Source organism: Pipistrellus kuhlii, unplaced genomic scaffold, assembly GCF_014108245.1.
Source record: "Pipistrellus kuhlii isolate mPipKuh1 unplaced genomic scaffold, mPipKuh1.p scaffold_m20_p_1, whole genome shotgun sequence".
Taxonomy (NCBI): Eukaryota; Metazoa; Chordata; class Mammalia; order Chiroptera; family Vespertilionidae; genus Pipistrellus; species Pipistrellus kuhlii.
This window is the reverse complement of record NW_023425404.1, coordinates 178236699-178257981: the sequence shown is the minus strand read 5'-3', so window position 1 is coordinate 178257981 and position 21283 is coordinate 178236699. Positions and strand designations below refer to the sequence as shown.

General features: G+C 44.1%; 1 protein-coding gene across 6 annotated transcripts in view; it reads left to right on the top strand.

The window, feature by feature from the left end:
- The window catches only part of TBC1D1 (TBC1 domain family member 1), a 213163-nt gene that overhangs the window by 112818 nt on the left and 79062 nt on the right, over positions 1-21283 (top strand). For all 6 annotated transcript variants that reach the window (XM_036418670.2, XM_036418686.2, XM_036418680.2 and 3 more), the window contains 5 exons: positions 518-607; positions 3614-3718; positions 4496-4625; positions 9292-9383; positions 17026-17136. In XM_036418670.2, coding sequence (XP_036274563.1) covers positions 518-607; positions 3614-3718; positions 4496-4625; positions 9292-9383; positions 17026-17136 — 528 coding nt within the window. The remainder of the gene's footprint in view (positions 1-517; positions 608-3613; positions 3719-4495; positions 4626-9291; positions 9384-17025; positions 17137-21283) is intronic.

The following is a 21283-nucleotide window of genomic DNA, read 5'->3' as shown; positions in this document are numbered from 1 at the left end:
CTCCTGCACACTCCCCACTGGGGATGTGCCCGCAACCAAGGTACATGCCCTTGACCAGAATCGAACCTGGGACCTTTCAGTCCGCGGGCCGATGCTCCATCCACTGAGCCAAACCAGTTAGGGCCACAGGGTAGATTATTTTAACAATAATTTCAAAAGACTTAGAAAAAAGTCATTAGAAAACCGCTTGGGACGTTTTGAAAGAGAGCCTCTGTTTTCTGGAAGATTCACTTACCTAGGAGCTGAGGCTTTGCCGCTAACTTTGGATATGTGGTTCCTCCATCTCACGGAGGACCGCTGTCTAACGCAGGTGAATGTGCTAAGTTGTCCTGCGCTACCCAAAGCCCGTAGGTTAAATGACAACCTTGAAGTGATTTTCTACGGTGAGATAGAGTTTTATAGACACCTGCCCCGTTTAGCCTTTGTTTTCATAGGCCATGAAATGAGAAAGGTTGTGCGATAAATTTGAATTCAGCTTTCATGAGAAGCTGGCTGCTTTTTCTGTTTGTCTTTTAAGATTGGTCAATCGGAAGTTTACCTCATCAGTCCTGACACCAAAAAAATAGCATTGGAGAAAAATTTTAAGGAGATATCCTTCTGCTCTCAGGTAAGTTCAGATGGGTTATTGGCCCAATTGCAGTGGAATTTTTACTGAATTTTTCCCATATCTGCCCGTCAGTCAACAGAAGTGTTAAAGGTCACAAGATGTATGTGTTCTAAGTACTTGATTTGTGTTCTTGCATTTCTTCCTCCTCTACTTTGATATGTTAAGGCAAAATGTGAATGTAATTTCGAAATTAAGAATTTTGTTTTTAGAAACAATAATCTGGAGAAAATAGTTTACTTTTCTTTTTTTCAATTATTCATGGTAACATTCCCAAAGATGATTCTCATGGGTATATGTATATGTCTGTGTGCACATTATATATATATTTATACATATTTTTAAATAGATACTTATTTCTTCTTTACAAAATTCATAACTTTTTAAGGGTAATAACATTATTTCTTCTTCCTTAAAATATATTAGAAAGCGATTATTTTTAGTGTGTTTTGCTAAGAATACTATCTACTTGAGTTCTTTCTTGATAATCTCCCAATGTGTTCCATAGATTTTGGAGAATCAATAAGTTATAAATGAGCTGTGCCAATTTTACTCAGGATCTTCCTCACAACCATGAGGTCACTCAAGATACTATTTTTTAAACTCTCACTTCTCATTTCCTCACTTCCATTTTCTCTTAATAAGATGATGAAAATCTCATTGTTTGTTGATTTATAACATGATCTCCTTAAGGATTCAAAGGGATTTTTTTTTTTCTTCTTCAAAATGTGAAACTAAAGAATGCTCCTCAGTAGATCAAAGAGGGAACCATTTACAAAGGAACAGTTTTTCCAAACCTCCTTCCCCCCAAGAAGGAGCCTCTAGCATGTGCTGCCCGTGGCTGTGGGAGAACACGGACCGAGCGGTCACGGATCAGGAAATATCTGATCGGACGTGAGATTCTCCGCAGAGTGTTTATCTTGATTTGCTGCTATTTCTATTGAAAAGTTAATGTTTAATGTGTGCTTTTTCACGTGATAGTTTTACGATTTCCTCAAGTTTACATAATCGCCTGAACTTCCCTCTGTCAGTACTCAGACCTCTGTAGGCTAATGCTCTCAGGAAATCCCACACATTAATGTCTGTGGGCCGTGTCTTATCTGTATTAAAGTGCCTCTTAGCTGATACTCTCAAAACAAGTTTAGATATTCATATTTATTAAAAAGAGTCTTAGAAACTACAGTGGAGCCCTGGCCTTAACACCTATGTTTAAAAACTTCTCTTTTCTTTGTAATTATAATTTCTGGCTCATTCTTCATTCCACTTCACTTCGGTATTTACCTGTCTATTTTATAAGTACGCACCTGTTGTTAAATCTTTTAACCTTTGTGTCTGTGTGTGTTGGCATGTGTACATGTATTGGGTCGGCAGCTAAGTAATTGCGGGTTTCACACATATATGGCTTCAGTTGAATTTTTAGGTTTGCAGACGTAGTACAAATGTAAAACCCATTTTGTTATTTGATAGTTGGCTATTCAGCTGTTAATCAGTAAAAAAAGTTTTTTGATCTGTTTTGTAGTTTTTGTTTGACGTTCGTTGAAAAATGGAAAATCAAAAGGAACATTTTTGTCATATTTTGCTTTTTTATTTCCGCAAAGGGAAAAACGCATCCCAAGCTCATAAAAAGTTATGTGCTGTTTATGGTGACGAAGCCTTAAAAGAACGGCAGTGTCAAAATTGGTTTGCCAAATTTCGTTCTGGTGATTTTTCACTCAAAGATGAAAAACGCTCTGGTCGTCCAGTTGAAGTTGATGACGCCCTAATCAAAGCAATAATCAATTCGGACTGTCACAGTACAACACGTGAGATTGCAGAGAAGCTTCATGTATCACATACATGCATTGAAAATCACTTAAAACAACTTGGCTATGTACAAAAACTCGATACATGGGTTCCTCATGAACTGAAAGAATCACAGTTAACACAACGCATTAGCAGCTGCGATTTGCTAAAGAAACATAATGAAAATGATCCATTTTTAAAACGACTGATAACTGGCGATGAAAAATGGGTTGTTTACAACAATATCAAGCGGAAAAGATCGTGGAGCAGGCCAGGTGAACCAACTCAAACATCATCAAAAGCTGATATTCATCAAAAGAAGGTTTTGTTATCAGTTTGGTGGGATTACAAAGGAATTGTCTACTTTGAACTCTTACCACCCAACCAAACGATCAATTCTGATGTCTACATTGAACAACTAATGAAATTAAACAATGCAGTTAAAGAAAAGTGGCCCGAATTGACAAATCGAAAAGGTGTTGTATTCCATCATGATAATGCAAGGCCACACACATCTTTGGTCACTCGGCAAAAATTAATGGAGCTTGGTTGGGATGTTTTGCCACATCCACCATATAGTCCTGACCTTGCACCATCTGATTACTTTTTGTTTCGATCTTTACAAAACTCCTTGAATGGTAAAAATTTCAATAATGATGATGATGTCAAATCGTACCTGATTCAGTTTTTTGCTAATAAAAACCAGAAGTTTTTTGAACGTGGGATTATGATGCTGCCTGAAAGATGGCAAAAGGTCATTGATCAAAATGGGCAATACATTACAGAATAAAGTTATTTAGTTCCATAAAAAAATTGTCTTTGATTTTCTTTAAAAAATCCGCAATTACTTGGTTGCCGGCCCAATACGTGCGTGTGCATGTGTGTGTGCGGTTGTGTTTCTTCATTAATCTCTGGTCTGCTTTTGACTTTTCAAGTAGCTTTTTATCCTTTAATACTTCAGAGAAATTCTCATGTTTCTGTGTCAACTTTTCATTCCTTCCTATTAGTGCTAAAATGGGCATGAAAAACTCCGGTTTTGAGATCTTACTGTGGGAGTAATCAGAATAGCGTTTGAGAAGAACGGTGCTCACCATCATAGTTGAGAGGGGTTTATAGGGTATTTACTTGAAATAACAACTTGATGGTGCCCTTTCCCGAGGCATGGTGTAAATGTGCAGTTGCCTTCCTGGGATTCGGCTCAGTGTTCCTTCCTCCCGCCTCTGACAGGGCATCAGACACGTGGACCACTTCGGGTTCATCTGCCGGGAGGCCTCGGGAGGCGGCGGCTTCCACTTCGTCTGTTACGTGTTCCAGTGCACAAACGAGGCTCTGGTAAGCGGCGGGGGGGGCTAAGTTCCCACGTGAACCCTTGGTGATGAGGACTTTCAGACTCACGGGTTTTTCTTTCCTTAGCAAGACTGCAGTCTCATCGACATACTGCTACTATATTCTTAAAAAAAAAAAAAAAAAAAAAAAATATATATATATATATATATATATATATATATATATATTATAGATTTTTACAGAGAGAAGGGAGAGGGATAGAGAGTTAGAAACATTGATGAGAGAGAAACATTGATCAGCTGCCTCTTGCACACCCCCCACTGGGGATGTGCCCGCAACCAAGGTACACACCCTTGACCGGAATCGAACCTGGGACCCTTGAGTCTGCAGGCCGATGCTACATCCACTGAGCCAAACCGGTTTTGGCTGGCTTTACTATTTTTCATGACTGTTTAATTAGCACCTATCTGGGATTTGCTTGGGTGTGCGTTTTCAATATTTTTATAGAACTGGCTCACCTGCACCCCCTGGGTTAGCAATTTTAAGATGTCATTTTGGACTTGTGATTAGAGGACTTGGCTTCTTCACTCCGTGTTTAATTGGTGTATTTAGTTTTTCTCGTATCCCCTGGAAGAGCCCTGAGCACCGGGGTAGTGCTTCTCAGTTGGTAACCCTAGCAGTTATGATGGTTACCTGCCAACCTGTGACTCGTGGTCCAGAAGATGCTTAAAATACGGAGTCTTCCCGCAGATTTCCGCATGTGGAGCTCACTCATGTTAACGGGACCTTTCCCTGGTTACTGACGCTCTTCTCTCTGACCAGGTGGATGAAATCATGATGACGCTGAAACAGGCGTTCACGGTGGCTGCTGTGCAGCAGACCAGAGCGCCGGCCCAGCTGTGCGAGGGCTGCCCCCTGCAGTGCCTGCACAAGCTCTGCGAGCGCATCGAGGGTGAGTAGGGCCCCTCAGCCGGAGGGGAAGGCCTGGCGGTCTGCACCCCTGACAGGTCCCGCCTGACGGAGCCTTGTATTAGCCACTGGGTTGGCCGGTGCAGGGAATGTGTTCCATGCGTCAGGGATTGTGCCAGGTGCGTGTGATTCCAACATAGTGGCTGTACCATTTTACACTCTGTCAGCAGTTTCTCCACATTCTTGCCAACACTTGTTGCTTTTTTTTTAATTTAAATTTTTTATTTTTTTAAATATATAATTTATTGATTTTTTTTTTTTTAGAAAGAAAGGGAGAAGGATAGAGAGTTAGAAACATCGGTGAGAGGGTAACATTGATCAGTTGCCTTCTGCACACCCGCAACCAAGGTACATGCCCTTGACCGGAATCGAACCCAGGACCTATCAGTCTATAGGCCGACTCTCTATCCACTGAGCCAATTTAGGGCTGTTTTTTTTTTTTGTTTTTTTTAATAACCATTTCAAAGGGTGTGAAGTGGTATTGATCTCCCCTTTTAAGTGAGATAAATGGGCAGTTTTCATGTTAAAGTGTTTGAAGGTTCATCTTCGTGCATTCTAATGCTCTTTAAAATGAATCAAAATGATTACTATTTTTTTTTTACTGTGTTTTCCTGGTTGTTACTATTTGCTGACATTGTACTAAACATATCTGGGAACAAGAAAAGCGGGGCTTTATCTAGAGCTCCCATCTGAGAGGATCATAACCCTTTCCTGGGTGCTTTCCAAGATAAGGTGAATGGTGACGGAAATGCCCCCCGGGGGAGGGGGCTGACTAAGGCCTCCCCCCCACTGTGACTTTGGCCTGGAAGATGCAGCAGGTGACCATAGGCACTGGCAGGGTCGCAGGGTCCCGCCTGGTGCAGCTGGCTTGGGTCTGGCTTAGCTCTCAGAACGTTACAGCTGAGGAGTCTAATCAGGGTGGGAGTTTAGCAGCTGTAGTTTGGTAGTTATCATTTAATTCATCTTTCACCTGATGAAATCCAAGCAAAGCGGAATCGGTGCTGATGTGTAACCTCCCTCGTGCAGGCTGGAGAAGGCGTGCTTTGCCTGCTGCAGGGCAGGCACCTTCCCGGAGCGCAGAGGGCATTGTTAGAAGGATCCTCCCCAGGGGAGGGGCTCGATGCTTTATGAACAGCCAGAGGCCCTCGCTGTTTGCTCTGTTACATTCTAATCAGCACAATGAAGTGAGTGGTTTATTAAAGTTCATGCATGGTCCCGTCAGAGGTGTTCTAGTGGGAACGTATGGTTTGGCCAAGAACTCCATAGACTGTAGAGAGGGCCGATGACATCGCCACAGAAACAAGACTTCAAGACAGCGTTGTGTTAACGGATACAGCCATGTCATTCCTAGGAATGTGTAAAATATAGTAAGTAGCTGTGGCCACTTTGGCTCAGTGTATAGAGCATCAGCCCACGGACTGAAGGGTCCCGGGTTCTGTTCCCATCAAGGGCACGTACCTCAGTTGCAGGCTGGATCCCTGGCCCCAGTCGGGGTGCGTACAGAAGGCAACTAGTCGATGTGTGTCTCTCAAATCAATTATTTCTCTCTGTCTCTTCCCAACTTTTCACTCTCTCTAAAATATCTATAGAAAAATATCCTCAGTGGAGAATTAACCAAAAATAAAAATAAAATACAGTAAAAATATAAAATAAAACACTGACTACCTTGGCCACCCACTGCAAGGTGCACTTACAGCTCCTGAAGGTGCAGGCATGCACGGATTGGCTTTGAATTGTGTGCCACGGCTCGTAGTGTTCACATAGTGTTTGCTTATCTTAGAGCTTAGAGGAGCGTTTTCGGATTCACTGGAGTGAACTGTGCTTCCACTAACAAGAAAACAGTTAACGGAGGCTTCCCTTTGCCGTGGCTGAGCCAGGCCGTGCGTCAGAGCTCCCGGGAGAGAGCCCTGTGCGCGGTGACGGTGTGGAGGCGGGCGTCCCCACGGGGCTGCGGGTTGTGGTTTGGGAATGCCCTTGCCTCTGGTTACCTTTTCCTTGCCTCCTTCCGCCCTCTAAGGCCTTTTGGCATCACGTGGGGAGTGCACCACCCAGGAGGTGCTAAAGATGGTGCGAAGCCACGGGGAATGTGTGGGTCAAGGGACCGGCCCGGGTGGGCCCCCTCTGCTTTGAGTTGGTGGGGGCAGGAAGGACCGAATGCACCAAGGCATCCCGAAGACAAGGATGAAACTTGGCCAAGGATCTCTTCATGCCTGCTGAGGATGAACAACAGTCTCCCTGCATGGTTTCACCCAAGACTGCGAGAAGCACATGATTAGTCTAACTCAGTGGTCGGCAAACTGCGGCTCTTGAGCCGAGGTTGGCCACTCTGTTGATAATGAGTTTGCCGACCACTGGTCTAACTCTTCTTTCTCTCCACCTGGGGATGTCTCATCAAACAATACAGCGTGTCCAAACGAGGATACTGACACTGTCTGAGACATCTCCATCTGCAGGGAGGAGTGTTGGTTAATGATTAGTGAGGGTTTATGTTACTGTAAATTTCAGCACCGTGTTGATTCAGCCATTGAAGTCGTTAGGACAGTAAAATCAGCTACTTGTCTCCCTTCCTTCTAAGACCTGACATCTTGCCAAAGGAGCCTCTGAATTTGCTCTGACAAAAGCCGTCTGTCCTTGTGGCACTCTTGCCCACCAGTGAATTAACTCCCTTGGTATCCACGCCCTCATGGGTCAGCCCTCTGAACTCTCCCGGCAAAAGGGAGGCAGCTGGGCTTTAAGAGTGGCCTCCAGAGGCAAACAGACATGGCTCAGATTCTAACTCGGTCCCTTACTTAGCTGATGACCTTGGAAAGAATCCTTGACTTCACTGTGCCTCAGTTTCTCCATCTACACCTTTGATTATTAGAAATAGTGCCCACTCGAGGATTATTCTGAGGGTTAAATGAGATATTGCGTGTAGTATTGAGTGAAGTGGCACAGTAATCACTGAAGAAATATTGGCAAAAAAAAAAAAAAAAAGTGGGCGGGACTTCCTGGGAGCTAAGATGGCTGCAGCAGGGTGAGAAGGGGTTGTAGGAGGGAGGAGCACAGGGCAGGCTTGGCTGCTGTTGGCTCCTGACCTTGGACAAATCACCTGTCTTCTCTAGACCCCAGCAAACTCACCTGTAAAGCAGGCATGGTTTCCAAGTGCCTGGTCCAGATTTGAGAAGTGTCCCCTCTTAGTGGTATTAGGTGCATCATGGCTGTCAGGCTCTGGAGGTCAAGGCCAGTCACCTGCCCGGGGCTCACTCTTGGGAGGAGAAGAGGGTGGCAGGTGGGTAAGGAGAGGTCATCCTTGGAATAAAAGTACAGGCATCCCTGAGATGTTATAGGTTCAGGCCGGACTACCACAATACAGCAAACATCACAGTAAAATCATGAGTCACACGATTTTTTTGGTTTCCCATGCGTATAAAAGTTATATTTACACTATATTGTGTATTAGCATTATGTCTGGAAAAAAAACAAACAACAACAATGTACATACCTCGTTAAAAATACTTCATTGCTAAAAAATTCGAACCATTATTTGAGCCTTCAGCAAGTTGTAATCTTTTTGCTGAAGGTTGCCACAATCCTCCAGTTTGTAAAAAATGAAGTATCGTCGGAGTGCAATGAAGTACAATGAAACGAGGTATGTCTGTTATGCGAAGTGGTTGTTTTTGTTGTGGCTAGGTCAGTAAATCCTTTCATTCTAAATATCATCATGTGGAACATTTATCTCTGGCACCGAGAAAAGGCAAAACAGGATCTGAGCCATGTCTGTGTGGAGAAAGAATTTTCTGAAGTATTGACTCTGACGGGCACTAAAACGATGGCTTTATTTTTATAACCTTTTCTCAGAATCCTCTGTCATGGTTATTAAATTGTCTTAAGAATGTTAATAAGCAAGTGGTGGTAAGAGGAAAGTGGTTAGCCACATGATTCACTTTTATCTGCTGGAGTATAGCATGCAAGAGAAATATGTTGGTCAGTTTTCAAATGGAGTAGTAGTTATTTCTTCTTAAGAAAGGATATCGAGAGCAAATGCCATGAGAATTTATCATTTTCTTTTAAAAATTTGTTTGAGAGAGAAACATCCATCTGTTTTTCCACTTATTTATGCATTCATTGGTTAATTCTTGTATGTGCCCTGATTGGGGATTGAACCCGCAACTTTGGCATATTGGGATGGTGCCCTAATCGTTGAGCTACTGGGCCAGATTGAGAATTTATTGTTTTCTGAGGACAACGTTCTGATTGTGTGAAGGGTTTTAACATGGAGCAGTGGCCAAAAAGTAATTTGGAACCACATAGCCCTGAGGTAGAGTCCAAGGTGGTGGTTTTTGGAAATTAGATAAACTCTCTGGGTCTCAGTTTCCTTACCTGTAAAATGGGAATAATAAAACCCTGTTCATTAGATTGTTCTGAGCCTGGAATAATATGATGCAGGCCTGATGTTTAAGAGGGTACCTGGTCCATTGATGGCTCAACTAAAAACTGTTAGTTGTTGTCATTGTCATTATCAACTTTATTGGTTAGGAGTTCCATAAAATTTTGAAAGCCTGCAGTGGGTAGGTAAGAATATCAAGAAAATAAGTATAGAAATGTTCACTCTTCCCTTATAACTTTTACGTGTTTTCATCGCTCTCTCTCTTTTTTTCTCTTAATAGGAATGAATTCTTCTAAAACCAAACTAGAACTCCAGAAGCACCTGACAACGTTAACTAATCAGGAGCAAGCAATGATCTTTGAGGAGGTGCAGGTACAGTGGGAGGTGCATTTCCGTGGGAAGAAGAGGCAGCGGCCCTCTTATGAATGTCATTTATGAGCAATAGGAGACCAGGGCTGTCACGGCCCCAGGGAAATAGCCTGAACTTCGCCTGGTTTAAGCCTGAACAGCCCCGTGGAAGGGCCAGGTCGGAATGGCAGATTCACATCAGGTCTTGGTTTTCAAGTGAAAACAACAAAACCGGGGAGTGAGGGGGGAGTGCTCTCTTAAAAATACCATTTCAGAGTGAGAGAAATTATGACGTGGAAGAACCTCAGCCCGGGGACCGAGACCTGGACTTCCGTCCCTGAGCGCTCCTCTGCTCCGTGGGTACCCTCTGCCACCCTTCTCCGTCCGGAGCTTGGCTCCGAGTAGGGAGTTGCAGGAGATGTCGTTTTCTCCACGAAGTTGAACATGAATTGTTCCTCCTGTCTTATCATTTGATTTTGGTTTGAAAATAAATGAGGATGATGTTGTCTGCTTAGAACATTATCCTATGTCAAACCTGAACAAAATACAGAAAAAAACCAAGCTTGTGGGCTTTCTGCATCAAACCCGGAGACTGCTCTCATCTTTGCATTTAGATGCCACGTATCTTGGGGAAACCACACTGTGTCCCTGCATGCCAGTGATCTGTTCATTCTGACTCTTTAAAAATATATATATATTTCTTTATTGATTTCAGAGAGGAAAGAAGGGAGAGAGAGATAGAAACATCAATGATGAGAATCATTGATCGGCTGCCTCTTGCACGCCCCCTACTGGGGATCGAGCCCACAACTCGGAAATGTGCCCTTGGCCAGAATCGAACCTAGGACCCTTCAGTCCACAGGTCAACGCTCTATTCACTGAGCCAAACTGTCGAGGGCTCATTCTGACTCTTTAATGAGCTCGTCAGCAATATCATGTCTGCTGTGGGCCAGGGCATTTTCTATGGCTTTCTGGCATTTTTCTAGGGAGTTAAGCACATCAAAACAAAGAATAAATAGCTCCTTTTGAGGGGGAAGAGAGCGGCAGGGGTCCTGCAAATGGAGGGGTTGGTAAACCACAGGAGAAGGCACCAGCTCCCCCCACTCGCTGGGGGAAAGGCTCAACAGTTAGGGCCCATGGCCTGTTTTCTGTGAGTGTGAAAAGGTAACCACCTGCTAAAGGCCTCTATCCCCGTCCTCCTCCCGCTGTAAGGCTGGCATACGTAGAAGAAGGAAAGCATAGGAAGGTTTCCTCTCTTTCGCAGACAGCTTAGGATGTGATTGCCATGACTTGTAACTGGCTTTACATTTTTCCTGTTTTCCTCCGAAGCCACTTGAGACACACCACTTTGCTTTCTCCTACAGGACCCTTAGAGTTCCGGGTACACAGTACCTTAGACAGATTGAATGTGATTGTATGTGGAGTTCATAAGTGGGTAAATGGATAAATGGATGATAATTTGCTTCTGATTATTAATGCACTTACAAAGTGCTATCAAGTCACTTTGGGGGAGCATCCTTCCAGCCAGCATAGAAGAGGCGTATTCCGCCCTGATGTGAGCTTTCTTTCTTATGTAGACATCACTGTGTAGGCAGTAGCTTTCCCCCAAACAGTGCGATGCATCAGGATAGGACACACTGAATACATACGGCAAAGAGGCTGTAGACACAGTTGTTTTTTTTTAAAATATATTTTATTGATTTTTTACAGAGAGGAAGAGAGAGGGATAGAGAGTTAGAAACTTCAATGAGAGAGAATCATTGACCAGCTGCCTCTTGCACACCCTCTACTGGGGATGTACCCGCAACCAAGGTACACGCCTTTGACTGGAATCGAACCCGGGACCTTTCAGTCCACAGGCTGACACTCTATCCACTGAGCCAAACCAGTTTCTGCTATAGACACAGTTTTACTTTTAAAAAGTATACTCGGCCGATGTGGCTTAGGGGATTGAGCGTCGTCCCACACACCAAGAGGTCGCTGTTCCATTCCTGGTCAGGGAACACGCCTGGGTTGTGGGCTTGATCACCAGTGAGGGGTGTGCAGGAGGCAGCCGATCGATGTTTCTCTGTCATCGATGTTTCTCTCTCTCTCTCTCCCTCTCCCTTCCTCTCTTTCTAAAATCAATAAAAACATTTTAAAAAATAGGGTACTCAGTCTCTCTTGGCCCCTAGAAGACCAGGTTTTTTTGATCAGTTTAAAGATCAAAGGGAAGCCATGGGCTAGAAAAGCCAGCTCAGACTTTGTCCTCTGTCACTGTATGCTCAGCTCTTCCTTGAATGATGTGCTTTTGACATGATCTTTTCTAATGACTTATTGATCGTCTTGTTGAATTATTTCCTCCATGACCGTTTGTGGTTTTTGTAAAACATTTTATAAACCAAGTCATTGGTTTCCTTTTAGGTAGCAGTGCCTGCTAATGTGTTTGAAAAATCATACATTTCAAAAACACAATAAAGGAGAAGGCGGCTTTGTGGTGTCGGGCGTCCTCTAATAAGTAGAGTGGCTCATGTTTTCCTCCTCACCGTCCTTCCTGGGGGGTGGTGTGTTCCTGAGGAATTCTCCCATGGTATCCTTCCATAAGACAAATGTCATTATTATTAAAGGGTGTGGCATATGATCACCTAAATAGTTATTGAAGTATATGCAGTCATGTTTTTTGTAAACAAATAGTTAATACTATATAATAAAGAGATAATATGCAAATCCCCCCCCCACCTGCTACCCTGGATGACCAGGGTAGCGGGGAGAGGGGGGGGGGAGGCAATGAGGGGTGACCAGGTTGGTGGGGGCAGTTAGGGGCAACCAGACCAGCAGATGGGGTCAGTAAGAGGCGACAAGGCTGGTGGTGGGGGGGGAAGTTAGGGGTAACCAGGCCGGGGGAAGCAGTTGGGGGCAATTAGGCTGGCACAGGGGGGGCAGTGAGGGGTGACTAGGCCGGTGAGGGGGGCATTTGGGGGTGACCAGGCTGGCAGGGTGGGGGAGTTAGGGAAGACCAGGCCCGTGGGGAAGGGGGCAGTTAGGAGTGACCAGGCCAGCATGCACAGGTAGTGAGGGGCAATCAGGCTGGCAAGTGGGATGAGCAGTTAGGGGCGACCAGATAGGCAGGCAGGTGAGCGGTTAGGAGCCAGCGGTCCAGGATTGTGAGAAGGATGTCCACTGCTATAGACACAGTTTTCCTTTTGGGATCGGGCCTAAACAGGCAGTTGGACATTTTTGAAAGGTCCCTGATTGGAGAGGGTGCAGGCTGGGCTGAGGAGACCCCTCCCTCCTCTGTGCACGAATTTCATGCACCGGACCTCTAATGTAAAATAAAATATAACTCAAACAGAACCATGAAGAAAGAGATGAGTACTTATTGTGCAGATGATGCCAGAGATGATCACGGCTGTAGACACGCTGACCTGGGGCTATTGGTCGCCTGGGCTATTTTTCTAAGAGGACTCCTGATGACACGGCACAGCATGTTTCTGTCTGTGGTCTGTTTGAGACGTGTACATTTCAAAGATATCCAGCTGGGCAGGGGTGAAAGAGACTCCCAGGGTCTTGCTGGCTGGCACCTGCTGGCAGAGGTGCCGTGTCCAGGCTGCTCTCTTAGTCTGAGAAGCTGCGTTGAGGCCCAGCAAGGGCGAGGGAAAGAAATGTCTCCAGAAGCAGTTCTCTTCATCCGAGTGAGCGTATTTCAGGGGATGACTGCACTCATACTGAGTAGATAAATCAAGTAGGCGTACATTCAGTAGGTGTCCAGGATGGGTTAAATAACACGGCTTTTCACCAGTTAAAAGACTAATGATTAGAGGAGCTGTTTTGCACTGTGTAAAGAAAATGGATCCCCTCCTTTGGATTTCCCACGGTCTTAAAGTGGTTTCTTACAGGTTTTGATTGTCGTTTTTAAACAAGCTGTCAGAGTGCCCTGTCCCGGCGAGTTGGGCTGTTTTAAGTCATTTGCTCCAGAGACTGTAGGCGTCCTGAGCGCTCTGCGCTCACCTGCCAGCCTGGGAATTTACCTTGAACTCATTTACCACCAGTTTATGGGTCCCTCACAGAGATAAGGTTAAGACACATTAACAAAGTTGACTTTGTTACTTAACAGACAATTCATTGTTTTCTTATTGTTGTAATTTTAAGACATTGCAGTGTAACATCACTGGAGGAAAGCGCACAACTCAGTGGTGTGTAGTTCAGGGGATTTTTTTACAAGTTGACCCATCTGTGCACTGGCACCAAGACTTTAAAGAAAAGCAAAAGCATTGCCAGTTCCTCAGAACCCCCTGGTGCTGCCCCAGCAACCCCCGCCCCGGCACCAGACACCGTAGATTAATTTTGAACAAGCAAGTTAATTTTTGACAGCAAAGTGATGTGCCCAGCTTGATTCCGCACTGTTCTCCTCTGACTTGTCTCTCTGGCTCGTGAAATCACCGTTTGGAAACAAGGATTTGCCACGAGAGAGAATGGTGATGTGACGTGGGAGGTAGGGGGAGAAGACACCTTGCTCATGGTTTAACTCAGTGGAATGGTAGCCCTTTCCGAGTTGTTTGAAGGAAGGGTTTATTCTTGACCTTGACGCCACGATGAAAACCCACTTCCAGCTCAGGTGACTTTTCTGTGCTGGTTAACAGGCCCCGGGATGTGACGCGGCCTCAGGTTCTGGCCTTCCAAATTGTTTCTGTTTTGTAGACTTTGAGGAAAAGAAAATGCATTCATACTGCTCTTTATTCCGGCATTCTTAGCCTTTTTTTAAAAAATATATATTTTGAAATAAATGATCATGAAGAATTTCTCCAAGAAAAATATACATTTTCTTGTGAGAGTAGCCAGAGGTTTGAGTTAAAAGATGCAGGAGAAGAGAGAGTGGGTCAGCTCTCACTGCCTGTGCCTGCTGAGGGGCCTCGTGTGATTCCTTTCTGTTCCTCTTTTCTGGACTTGAAAAAAAAAAAAAGGACTTTATTCCATAGAGTGGCTTTAGTTTTTCATTAAATTGGGTGCAAAGTACAGCGTGTTCCCACGTAAACTCCCACCTCTGTGCCTCCCACCCCAGCCAGTTCCCCTGCTAATAACATGTTGCCTAAGTGTGTGCACTTGTTACCATTGACGAGGCGTTATTATTCACTGAAGTCCATCGTTTACCAGGGGTTCACTCTCGGTGGTGTACAGCCTGTAGGTCTGACAGATGTATAAAGACACGTGTACAGCCTTACGGTGTCATCCAGAATTGTTTCACTGTCCGAAAATTCCTCTGCGTTCTGCCTGCCCCGCCCTGCCTCCTCCCTCCATCCCAGTCCTCCAAACCCCAAGCAACCACTGACCTTTCTACTGTCTCCGGTTTTGTCTTTTCCACACTGTCATATATAATAGTTGGAACCATACAGAATACAGTCTTTTCAGATTGGCTTCTTTCACTTAGCAATAGGCATTTAAGGTTCCTGTAGGTCTTTTCATGGCTTGATAGCTCTTCTCTCTTTAGAGCTGAATAATATCCCATTGTCTGGAAGGAACAGTTGATCAATTCACCTACTGAAGGAGGACATCTGGGTTGCTTAAAACTTTTGGCTATTATAAATCTGCTGTAAACATTTATATGCATGTCTTTAAAAATATTTTTATTGATTTGAGAGAGAGAGAGAGAGAGAAATATCAATGATGAGAGAGAACCATTGATTGATTGGCTACCTCCTGCATGCCCTCTACTGGGGATCAAACCTGCAACCGCAGGCATGTGCCCTTGACCGGAATTGAACCCAGGAGGACCCTTTGATCTGCAATCTGACACTCTACCCACTGAGCCAAACCAGCTAGGGATATATGCAAGTTTTTCTGTGGACATAAATTTTCAACTCATTGGGGAAAATTCTAAGCAGTGCAATTGTATGGTAAGAGTGTGTTTAGTTTTTTAAAAAGTGCCAGCTATCTCCAAAAGTGGGTGTACCATTTCTACTCCCATTGGAAACCAATGAGTTTCTATAGCTTCCTGGGCTTTTAAACTCACAGGTGTGAGCATACCCCCTGGGTCACAGGGCTAAGTTGGGATTGTGGTCCTTACCACCACTTTCCTTTACTGGCGATCTGATGGGACCTTTCCCTGGAGAAGTCCACTTGTTGAATAAAACGTGTATGGTTTTATAACATCAAGGTTCATGGCTTGGAATCCAGGTGGGAAGCATCTGTTCTAGCTCCTAAAATATTTAATCCTTAAATCTGAAATTTGAAAGAACAGAAGGTCCTCAATAAAAAACAAACAAACAAAAAACACCCTTCTAATTATTCACTGTATTTCCCTTGAGTAACTGGAACAACTTATTTTTAAAAGTGATCTTTTTCTTTAAGGGATCGAATGTCAGAAGGTCTCAGTTAGTGCTGCTTTTCCTTCTCAGGCCCATGCCATGAAGGGTGAAATCGTTGTTCCTTCATTAGCTGGGGAAGGAGGTTGCTGAGAGCAGCATCGACCCAGACTCGGGTGCTTGTAGAGTGGGTCCATTTATCGCTCCCTGACTTTGTGTCAAAGGGCAGGTTAGAAGTGTGGCTTAGGGAGAGAGGTCCAGGAGCCGGACAACGGATAATTGTCCATCTAAAAAGGATGCATTTCCGAAGTTTATAGACTAGACTAGGGGTGTCGAACTCAATCAGAGAAGGGGCCAAAATCTAAAATCCAGCCTAAATCGCGGGCCGAATGGTTTACTGAACAGTCATAAACTGTCATTGTGATGGAAACGCAGCGGAGTGCAGTGATGACAGCGCGGTGCGGGCCACATTGCAAGGCCTGGCGGGACGGATTTGGCCCGCGGGCCTTGTGTTTGACACATGTGGACTAGACATTTTGTGCATCTCCAGAGCAATTCAGTTTTGTTTTCTTCAGATTCAGTGAAAATAAACCACTAAGTTAGATGATCTTCTGAAAAAGAACTCTGACTAGTAATTCCAAACCCAAAGGATGTGGGAGCTGGAGGAGACCATGAGTGTGTCTCGTGCACCAGCTTCATTTGAACAAATGAGGATGCTCAGATTGAATTACGCCTTTGGTCACAATTTAGGCAGCACCTACGGCTTCCAGTTCCTCATTCCTGCTCCCCTGGGCTTTGCCGCCACCCTGCCTGAAAAGTAAAAGATGCGGAGAGAATTTTTTAAATAGGAAGGAAAAAAAATTGAGTCAGTGCCATGACATTTTGTGTGCGAGTTCATGCCTTGTGGGGCTTGTGGAAAGTGCTTGCTGACGAACACATGTGACATATGGAACCACGACCCTGGGCCCGGTCGCTCTTTTTCTTTCCATTTCGCTAACCATCAGCGTTTATAAATGTGTAGCCACCATGGCTCTTGACCTCTGGGTGTTTACACAGATTTTGTTCTTTTCTTCTGTGTTCAAGACTATTTGTTTATTAAATATTTTGACTAAGCCTCTATCTGATGTGAAATATTTATTTTAGGTATAAGGACGTCAGAGGTCAAAAGCTAAATCTGTCCCACCAGCTAGTTCCACTGTTTCTTTTTTTAAAATTGATCTCCCTTTTTGGGATCATTGGTGCCCCCTAGTGAGATGATTGAGTAAAAGCACTAACTAATGAATGGAAGGACACGGTTAGCATTGCCAAAGGAATGGGTTTAGCAGTTTTGTTGACAATAAAAAAAATAAATGCAATATATTCTTCTTCTTCTTCTTTTGTTTTTAAAGAAATTGAGACCGAGAAATGAGCAGCGAGAGAATGAAATGGTTATTTCTTTCCTGAGATGTTTATATGAAGAGAAGCAAAAAGTTCACACCCATATTGGGGAGATAAAGCAGGTATGGCATTTTTCCCCCTCTTCTCTTGATTTTACCAGGACACCGTGTACAAGAATCCCGAGGATGTGATGAGCTCTGAAAGCTGTCTTTGCCCCTGTGTGTTATGTGCACTTGTTATGCATGCAGGGAAGATTGGGGAGTATTCAGACTGTGCTGAGACGGGGAGACGGTTCTGCTCCATAGAGCGGATGGAGTGACGTTTCAGAGTACCCTCTGCCACAGGCTCCTGAATCGAGGGAGCCAGCCTCTGCCACCTCCCCTCTCTCCCTGGTAGAGTGGGAGTGACATCAAAAAGCCGCCTTCAGAACTGCATGAAGTGCCTGGAGGGTCTTTGTGGCATGCAGGCTGTGTGAACACAAGCTGTGCTATTCAGATAGGAAACTCCTCTCGGTCCCCTTTCAGTCTGCCCGCCCTCTGCTACTGTCCACAGCTTTGTCTGGCTTTTCTGTTTGGGGGTGGGTGCTGTGTCAGGCTGGAGCTGCCTGCAGGTCTCTGTCTGTGAGGGGCTGCCAGTTTGGGGTTCAGTCCACACAGTGCCGTGGACCACTTTTGTGTGTCTTTTGGATTCTGTGACAGTCAGTTCATAATAACCAGTATTGCTTCAAAACATGCATTTTGTATTTGTTTAGATTATATGGAGGCCAGTAAACCTAGAGAAAAATCAGTGAAGGATATTTAAAGAAGTACTCAATTTTTCAAAAGTATATTATAGCCTTTTTTAAAAAACACACCAATGCTCGTTCTAAAGGTGCTTTAACGTCCAGCTGTGTGCCCTGTCCCCATTACCGGCCCCTGCTGTTCTGCTAACCTCACCGTGAGGCCGTTTTACAGGGATGCACATGTAGCAACTCTCCCGTTTACTTATACCTTCCTGAACTCTCGGAGCTCACTGCAGGGTTTTTAATCTCACTGGCCAGCTATAGGCTCCCTCGGCAGTGGTGCGAATGCCAGTCCACTGTCTGTGTCCTCGGCCTCTGACCTTTGTGGTTGACCTTCCTCCCTCCCACACGCCCTTGGGGAGTTCTGTGCGCCTCCTGTCCCTTGGGGATGGGCCACTCCACCCAAGTTTTCAGTTCATTCTTAGTTCCATTTTCAACCTATTTGTTCTTATTTCCATTGCTCCCCCGCTTTGGTACCACTAATAGTGTTTCCTTGTTCTGATCTCTTCCCCCCCCCCCCCCCAACTTGTTCCAACAGGAAATTGGTAATTTTGAGGTGATTTGTAACTGCTAGAGAGAAATAAAGCACTTAGGGTGGATGGGAAGTTTTGACTTAGGTGCCAGTTCACTTTTAAGGAGTAGGTAGTATCTTTATGATTTGGGCATAGATTGGTCCAGTGGAGAAATACATTTAATAGTTTTTTTCTATGTGGAAACGCCAGATAATTGAATGTGAAAGAGGCCAAGCCCCAGCACGTGGAACTGGCGCCAGGGCAGCACTCTCTCTGGAGGTTCCTAAACATTCTGCTACCCTGGAGGCTCACGTCTGCCTGTAAGGAAGAGACCCTGGTCCCCAGATGTGTTTGGGTGTCCCCAACATCATCTCCAAAGGAGAAACTTCTAGATGCTTATTTTAAAATAAACAAGGAATAGGTTATTTTTTGGACATGAATTACTTTGTAAACATGCATTATTTTCTCAGTGTGAATTATGTTTCAATTATATTTGTATTGTGATGATAGACATACAAAACCTCTCATTAGGTGGGAGAGGAAAGGAAGCATTGAGTGCAGGGAGATGCTTACGGCTGGGTTTAAAAAGAGAAAAACGCAAGTGCAGATTTTCTTCTGTCTGTAGCATCTGCCATGTAGTACTAAGCTTTTAGCCAATGTTTTCTTCATGTATCAAAACAATCCACTCTAGCCCTAGCCGGTTTGGCTCAGTGGGTAGGGTATAGGCCTGTGGACTGAAGGGTCCCAGTTCTATTCCAGTCAAGGAAACATGCCAGTGTTGCAGGCTCAATTCTTTGGGGAGGCAGCTGATCAATGATTCTCTCTTATCATTGATGTTTCTATCTCTCTCCCTCTCTCCATTTTTCTCTGAAATCAATAGAAACATTAAAAAAAAAAAACACCAATAATCCACTCTAAATGCTTCTATTTTATGAAAACATGTGTTATGGGGTTGAAAGCAGATCCACGGCCTCTTAACCTTGTGAGTGAGTGGGTGTCGGTCAAAGGCAGTCCCAGAGGCCCCTGTGGATAACTCCCTTTGCTCTGGAGGCTGCTGCGAGTCAGGACAGGCTTTTGTTCTTGGTAAATGATTGCTCAGGACCAGTTGTAACTAGTAAGGCACCTGCCCGCAGTACATGATGCTTGTCAGACACTTGGAATTCGTTGAGTGCACCTGTAAGTGCAGGTGTGTGTTTCCCATGGACCTGCCTGCTGACCATTGCTCCCGCATTCATTCCTCAGCAAGCAGGTTTGGGCTGTGCAGAGCATGCTCAGTGTACTCAGTGAAAACACAAAGCTAAGTGGTAGTTCCCCTTCTTGAAGTTCTGAGCTAAGCCATTCTTTAAAGCATGTGCTAATTCTTATAGAAGTAAAACCCTGGCTGACCGGACAAAGTCGAACAAAGCTCTGACCAGAACCGTTTCTCTTTTATGCTTTGAGAAATGTGTAACATTCACTGGTGAATTAGGGTTTTATTATGTCAAAGAAGTTGTAAGGTCTTTGACCAGTAAATAACTGCATAAATTTTTAAAGAATACTTAATCACAATGGTAATCCGAGGAAGACAAATTGAGATATTCATACCCAAGCCACTGGCAGAAGTTTAAAAATCTGACAATACCACGTAAAGGTGAACTCTCATTTGCTGATGCTTGGATTATGAATTGGTACTATTATAAGGGAGAGAAATTTGATAGTATCTAGTGTAGCTGAAGATGCAGAGGCCCAGCAACCCAGCAAGGACATTCCTAGTTCCTTGTGAAAATTTCATTTGTGTGATAAGGAGCTACGTACAAGACAGGTTACTGCAGACTCTTTTGTAAAAGCAAAAAAGGGAGTCAGTGTTTAACAGCAGAAATATGAATAAACTTTTATGATAGTACATTTTGATTGAAGTGAGTAAATTAAAGAACCTTTGTTGATATGGAAATCTAAAAAACAACATTGAAAGAAAAATGGTAGTTATAGAAGGGTTTGTACAGGATGACATATTCATTTAAGCTCCAACTATGTGTAAACCAACATACATGTTTTTTGGCTACAAACGTATATGAAAGTGCAAAAATGTGAGTTGCTATGATAAACACCCCATTCAGAAGAGAGGTTATTTCTGCAGATAGAGGAAGGAGAGTGATTCAAATATGGAAATCATTTTTTTTTCTATTCAAAGTAGAAAGCAAATGGAGAGATTAGCTAATATTGATGTTTACTGTATGTTTAAAGTGCTTTAATGTGTATTAATGTATTTAAATCTTGTAACTGCTCCGTGAGGAAGGTTCATTGGGCATCCTCAGTCTGCAGGTAGAGGAACTGAGAGAGGCGGCTGGTGATGGTAAGCTGCCTGAGGCCACATATCGAGGGAGAGAACCAGAGCCCAAACCCCTCACTGTTCTCAGCCAGAGGGGTGCCTGATGTAAAACCATCAGGTAACACTTCAGAGAAGTAGGAAGCAGTGTGTCTATGGATTTTGTAGTGTTTGTTTGTTTTTTTTTAAATATGCCTCTCTCTTAATAAATGACGTTAAACTTCCTTAGTGGTTGCCAAACAAACCCCATTATGTTGCCAGTTTCCTATCATGATCAGTTAGGGGAGAGAAGCCTGGTGGAAGAGGGGAATGACAGGGGAGATGGAAACAATAGGTGGGAGAGAAGACAAAGCTCTAAAAAATGCAGTGAAAACTGGCATTGGCAGGGAGAAGGAATCTTCAGTTGGTAAACTTATCCTGCCCTCCGAAATGCCCCAGAAGGTAAATTGTTACTTCCCTTTGAAAAGCTGACCATGGCTGCTACCTTTGTACCAGAGGCTGTGCCCCGTGCTTTACTGGCTTTACCTGTTTTAATCTCAGAACACAGCCTTACGATTAGATCTTGAGGTTGGGCTCAATTTACAGAAGAGGGACTCGCAGCCCAGAGAAAGTAAGTGACTCGCCCAAGGCCGGTTAGTGAATGACGGATCTCTGCTCCGGCTATAGAGCAC